This window comes from Triticum aestivum, chromosome 3A (genome assembly GCF_018294505.1).
Source record: "Triticum aestivum cultivar Chinese Spring chromosome 3A, IWGSC CS RefSeq v2.1, whole genome shotgun sequence".
In the NCBI taxonomy this organism is placed as follows: domain Eukaryota; kingdom Viridiplantae; phylum Streptophyta; class Magnoliopsida; order Poales; family Poaceae; genus Triticum; species Triticum aestivum.
Window position 1 is genome coordinate 539217313 of NC_057800.1, and position 6903 is coordinate 539224215.

Sequence of the window (6903 nt, forward strand, 5' to 3'; positions counted from 1 at the left end):
CACCGATATACCCAGTCACCAACTTGAATCCGGTACTCGTCAACACTGCTTCAGCACCCCCTGCACACTTTGTCTAACAACATATCTGACCACCGATGCCCTGGCCTATCGCTATGTTCCGTGCTTACCGCACGCCTCGTCGCTATCACCGCGTCGAGCCTCTGCTGTCCTGGTCGAGTCTCCCGGGCCGCGAACCCACACCACTTAAATCCCTACTGCAGAGAACCACCGATCATCACCGACCGATGCCGAGTATCACATCTCCATCAGACCACTGGTACCTAGTCCGATCCACGTGTCTCTCGCTATCCTGCCGAAATAGGCTTCGACTCTCCGAATTCTTACGCCGTAGCCCCTCCATCAGCTCAGAGTGAAGTCGTCCATCAGACTCCAGCTCCACCTTCAACATGACTCCATGGTAGATGATCAGTCCATCCTCGCGCCTCGTCGACTTCAAGCTCTCTCATGTGTGCACTGCCTTGAATCAACCCTGCGCCATAGTCTTGTCGAAGCCGCACAAGCCCTCGGGCCCGCACCACGTGTTTCCACGCCCCAGAAGTCGGCCACCATCAGCATCACGCTCCTATGTCGTCGTCGCTGAAATCACCGCCGTCTTCTTCTTTGACCGACATCCCCGTCGATCCGTCAGACAGTCTAGTCTGACCCAGCCGAAGTTATCCGACTGCAATCATGCTCCACCCCGCATCTTGCCCGCCCGCACGTCTCAGTGCATTGCTTGATGCCCTGTGTCTGCATGATCCCTCACGACGCGCTCCAGGCTCCACAAGCCTTATACGCACGTCGCCAATTTACTGTCGTCTCTGTCGTAGGACGTTCTAACTAACCAAAAGCCATCAGTCCGACCACGCCCCACCAGTTGTCCTCCTGCCGTGTGGCTCTCCGATCACCCGCTGCTCACCTAATGGCTTCTCTCGCTAAAACCATCAGGACTCGCACGACTCTGTATTTGTTTGTCCACGTCGTCCATGCTCTACGGCCCTGACAACACTTGCAAACCTAACTCTGCCGATTGTCGTAGTCCGCTGAGCAAGCTGATCATGCCAACACCATCTAAACTATACAGGAACCATCCCTGCTGCCCATGACCTTGATATTCCTTGTAATTGTCTAGAACCACGAGAATATAATCGCAATCCAACAGCCAACACCAGTCCTCCTCTTACACATCACGTATCTTCCTGGTGCATGCACTTCATGTACTTTTGACTAGCACAAACAACACCAAATACACAACGTGTCCTGGATCCTGCCCTTGACTTTTGATTGCTCTTTTCCTTTTAACAAATCTCCTGTCACCTGCATGCACCGAAGCTCCTTCTGTAGACCTGTAGCGACCAAAGCTGCTCCCTCATCGACCTCCTGCGTGTCTAGCTTGCTGCGCCTGGGCCATCTGAGTGCCATGGGCCTGCTGCTGCATCTAGCCCAGCCCCAGCCTCCAACGAGCGATCGGCGTGGAAAGCATGCTAGCTCGCCGGCCACGCGTGTGTCGAGCCTCGCGAGCCGCCTCCCTGCTGCCGCTGGCTGTACGTGTTCCGCTCGGATCCTGCCACCTCGAACACAGCTACCGCCGCACGCACTTCCGATCTTTTGCAACTTCTAATCTCGCCTACTCTACCGTGAACTGCTTCTCTGATTCCGATTGCTTTATACGCGCCGATCTCCGATCGCTGCTGCACGTACGCCTTACCTCCACAGCCGCCGGTCTTCGTCGCTCTCCTCTAAATCAACGATCCACAACCTTCAGACCTTGCAACCTTGCTCATGATACCACTTGTTAGAATAAAACCGAGGCGCTTCGTCTTTCTACCGAGGATCAAACAATCACACAAGCACGACACCGAGATTTGTTAACGAGGTTCACCGATATGGCTACATCCCCGGGGCATGACTAAGGGCGCTCCTCCCCATGACACCGTCACAATACCGCACCCCGGCCACCCGGGCGCCGGCACACGCCGCCGGCTCCCCCGCATGCCTGTGCTATTATGTTGGCATAGGTTACATCGTGTGTCTACCCTCGTTATATATGAGAGGCCTAGGATACAAGTGTCCTATTAGGACACAACTCCTACCCTGTCTACACACAGTCCAAACCAAGTCAATAATATTCGACATAATTCTAACAGAGACAAGATTACTGAACTTTCTACTGCATTGAAGAGATGAACTTGAAACAATTCTTACATCTCACATCACAAGCCCTTGGCTCACTGACCACGCAATCCCATCATGGCTTGCTACTTTCTGAACCACACAAGAAAGCAACAAAACAACCACTTACAGCTACTGGTAGCTTTAGCCTAAGCTCACATTACTCATCAATCTCATAGAAACCTCAGGCTTACTGCTAACAAAACTAGTGGCCTCCTCGTCCTTGCAGGGGAGGTTACATACGTACGTATATTCAGAAGATCAGAACAGCACAAGAACGATGACACTAGCCATGGCAATAAGCATCCTGATGCTCGCCTTCAACCCAGCAGCCCCGTTCAAGCCCCAGACGCGGACGTCGTCGATCACCGGCCCACAGAGCGAGCTGTGGTCGTCGCTTCTCGTGTTGTAGTAGACGCTGTAGAGCGCGACGCGCGTCCTCTCGGCGCGCGCCGTGAAATTCACGTTCACGGCCTGGCTCGTGGCGTTGCCCATGGGGGCGTAGTGGAAGTTCTGGGCCTGGTCGCCGGCGAACGCCATGACGGCCATTGGCGGCTGGCACGAATCGCCTGCTGAGCCCAGCGTGAACGTCAGGGTGTACGCCTTCTGAGGGGTCGTCTCCACCATCTGCGAGATGATGCCCTCCTTGCCGGAGAGAAGCTCTATGGCGCGCTTCCCCTGGGGAACGGTGTACTGGTCGGAGTCAACGAAGCGGACTGCGCGGTTCGACTCGATCATCCACCCCGGCAAGGCCGACGTCTGCTCGTCGAGGTTCGTCGGGAGCAGGACGCCGAAGCTTGTGTTTGCAAACATCCATGGCCCCTCCTCAAAGTCCCCATTGATCACCATGTTCTCTGCTCAAAACAAAGACACCACATAATGCAAGCAGGGACAATGAGCTAGAGCACTTCTGACCAGTGTAAAGTTTACTGATATTTCAGAAACGATAAACATAATATACCAAAAACATGGAGAGAGTTACGGAAATTTCATTGTGGTGCTATGGTTATATATCATACCCTTTGCTTTGTCGGGGGAGAAGAGCTTCTTGATGGCCACGTTGTCAAGGATAGGCCCACAGGTCGGGTCGTCCTCCATGCCAGGGTTCCTGAACTCAATGCTGGCCTGCTCATCCACTGCTTGGAAAGCCAGTGCATATGCATCCCAGCCTTCTATGCTGTACAGTGTCTGCAGGTCGACTGTCTGCGACACGCTCCCAGCGGAGATGTTCAGTGACTCCAGCTGCGCGCAGGTCCGGGCGGCGCTGAATGTGATCGCGTACTCTGAGCCCTTCTCAACCTCCACCACCTGCCCAATGCCTGCATCATTCCCTAGCCGCACAGCATGATCGCCTGCCATCAAATCAAACCCAAATGTTTAAACACACGCACCACATACCAGATGAACTCGGGTGTTAACTGACTATCGTTCAGAGACTGCAGCTCAAGTGGATACGTACCTTGTGGAACAATAAGGATCATGCCACCCTGGTGCTGGCCTGCGGAAATGAGCTCAACTGTTCCATTGATCATCCAGCTTGGGATCGCTGCGCCCTCGGAAACTGAAGCAGATTTGACGAAACCGCCAGGTGGTGCTGTCTCGAAATCACCATTCATGAGGAGGCCTGTTTCACAAGGATCATATGCTCATGTAAGTGCCATGATCAATACCAAATCATTGTAACTAGTACTCCCTATGTATGAAAATATACTATGTTTTTTTACACTATGATAGTGTCAAAAGGGGTCTTATATTTTGATATGGAGGGAGTAGTACGTAAGACAGCAAATGCTAAGGAACATCTACGGAATATATGTACTCCGCGTGACAACTGTAAATGATATACACCAACTGCTCTGCAATCAAAACCATAGTACTCGTATTTATCACATAGATGCTAAAAGAATGTACAATATGTAGCTGTACGAGGCTGTATAGGATGGACCATAGTAAATTTGATCACTGGCGCATATACATAGTACATTATGGGCTGGACCCTTGCTGCATAGGTACTAAAAGAATGCACAGTCCTACTACTAATAAATTGGGCAGATCTGATAAGTAAAAACCCAATCTATACTTCATGTACGGTGAAATGAGCAGAGCAGTCACACTAGAGTAAAGATAGTTTTTTTTTTCTTGAAGTGTACACCGTAGGTAAGATTTTCATATAGAAGTATAGTATGTATACAAAGGGGGAGGAGAAAAAAGAGAAAAAGCTAAGCAAAAACTAGCCGCACAGCATACAGAAGAAGCTAGCAGCTGCCAACATCACAGATGCGCAGAAATCCAATCACTGAAGCTGTTCAAATACATGGTCTTCACTCTGTGCTTCAGGAGAATTAAGCCTTCCTTTAATCTGTACCTCCAATAGTTGATACTTGGGAGTGACCTCTTGCCTGAATATTTTCCCTTTAAAGGAAACTGGATAGTCCTGTTTGACACTCCATTTCTTTTGTGGAAACTGGCTCCTTTTACGCCACGACTTAACAGTGCTAAAAACAGAAGCACGTCCTAATTTTTTTCCATTGTACACCCCAGGCAATTCATGGGAGGCAGTACTAGTACTAAGGCCACCTTGATTAGGCGTCACTGTTCTCACAAGGACGGCCAGCCATGAGCCATGTGAGTGACCACGCCCAGCCATCTTATGCGGTGAGGGCGAGGGAGACATCCACCAAACCCGGCCTATCGACCATAGCAGTATCGTGGTGGTACCATGGACATGGAGCCCCATGCACGTTGCGACCTAGGGCAGGGCAATGCAGCAGACCAAGACGCGTAAATTTGGGAAGGTGAAGGTACTACTACTACGGAGGCAATAAAAAAGATGTGGGACGGTCCCTCGCGGCCACGGCCACCCTTTTGAATAGGCCATTTGACCCCTACGAGGCCATTCATTACACACTTCGCAGGACGCTGGGCTCTGCTGTGCTGCTCCGTCTGGATCCCAGTTTCTTATTGCAGCGCGTGATATCCTTTTGACTTGCTGTGACGCCGTCGGCACAGTAATAAAGGTCGACGGAACCTCTTGAGACAATGCAGGAAAATGGGTCCTTTATGGAGGAATCGTGTTATCTTTCCATGGATAATGGATAAGTCTGTAAATTTTATGATTCTTCATGGTGGTTTCAGTTTCAGCAAACACTTGCACAGAACATGGTTGTGACAAAGATATGAGACTCACCTGGGGCTGGGGGTTATCGGTCATTTTCAAACGAACAAAAACTTGCCGAATAAGTAATACTAATACATTAACATATGGCATGTTATTTAGTCCCATGTTTCTTCAGAGAAGGCACATGCCGAGATGCAGTAAACTGAACAAGAGGCAAACTCAACTGAAGCAGGAGATGTTATAATTAAGCAAAGTGGAAAACTCCTACTATCTGCCATGAGAAGCGACGGCACTAAACATAGCGGCAGTGGATGAAAAGTTTTGGCGCAAGACAGGGACAGTTCAGTGTTTGGCTCTTCAGAGTTGATAAAGAAGAAATTTCAACTAGCGTTTCACGTTTTCTTCTCTGAGTTGTGAATGATTTGCAATGATGGAGTATGAGAGCACGCGCACGCACTGCATTTGAAACTATCTTGTTGGCCCCGCTCTGCTCGCCTTTCAGGACGGACTCTTTACTTTGCAACAATGGAGTATATACCTTATGATACTCTAAAAAGTAGTGGGAAATGCTTCATTTAACTTGGTGTCCGCCCACTCATTCCTCACCAACGCAAAAAAAGAAAGAAAAAAGCGGTGGTTCCTAATGCACGCAATGCGCCAAGGCCCATGATTTTCTCTACTACTGATGAGATCTGATTCCGCCAGCTAAATACCGCACTCAAAGACGGCCGAAATCGCTTGAAATGAGCAGTTGCAGACGATAAAGGAGAGCAACAACACTGTCTACCGGTCAAGAAAGGGGGGAGAAGAAAGGGGCGGAAGAGCGAGCATACCGTCCTCCACCGGAGCGGCCGAGGCGAGACGACGGGAGGGCGCCAGCAGAAGAAGCGCCAGCCCCAGACCCAGCAATGCGACGAGCCCTCGCTCCATCTCCTCCTCCGCCTAGCAGCTAGTCCCCCGGCTCCCTCACCACCGTTTCGTCCTCGATGTGTAGAAGAGCGGGGGGTGGGAGGTGGGAGTGGGAGTGAGGTGGGTGGAGATTGCAAGCTGACGAAGAAGGGGACACCGGTGGCGGGTGCGGCCAAGCGAGTCTGCTTGTGCTCTGCTCGCCCGCCCACGCCCTGCTTTTTATGGTAGCAGGATTCCCTTTCCTTTGGCGCTTGGCTCGCCTCGCCACCCCCGTTATTCTACTGGAGTAGTATTTTTTTACAACATTTTCATTCACAGGGATGGGGTCTGGTGGTGGTGGGGACAGTGGGGGCACTGGGTGAGAAATGTGGCAATAATCAATAGGGGCTCTAGAGGCTACCTCCTGCCTTTAGCTTTTTGCAGCGTTTTGGTGCCACTTTGTCGAGCACCCAAAACCACTGCACTGCACCACCGCGCTACAGTGCTGCTAGTACAACTATTTTCGCGGTAAAAATAAAAATGAGTCCACCAATGATCGGCTCGACCCCGAACCCCGGTCGCACAAGTAGGTGTGAGGTGAGGTCATGTTCGAGTACCATCATTAGCGAGAGTAGATGGAAGTCTAAATCTGCTCATCACTGCATGCGGAGTCACACGATAAACAACATATGGTGGTGTACAATCTGCAGTCGAACAATGAGCTT

The 6903-nt window shown here is 50.9% G+C and overlaps 1 protein-coding gene across 1 annotated transcript; it reads right to left on the bottom strand.

The window, feature by feature from the left end:
- Positions 1 to 2155: 2155 nt before the first annotated feature.
- Positions 2156 to 6460, bottom strand: LOC123062096 (uncharacterized). The gene is made up of 4 exons (XM_044485436.1): positions 6124 to 6460; positions 3632 to 3796; positions 3192 to 3524; positions 2156 to 3026 (listed from the first exon to the last, which is right to left on the bottom strand). The coding sequence occupies exons 1-4, from the start codon at positions 6218 to 6220 to the stop codon at positions 2434 to 2436; spliced, it is 1188 nt and encodes a 395-aa protein (XP_044341371.1). The 5' UTR covers positions 6221 to 6460; the 3' UTR covers positions 2156 to 2433.
- Between the last annotated feature and the right edge of the window lie 443 nt (positions 6461 to 6903).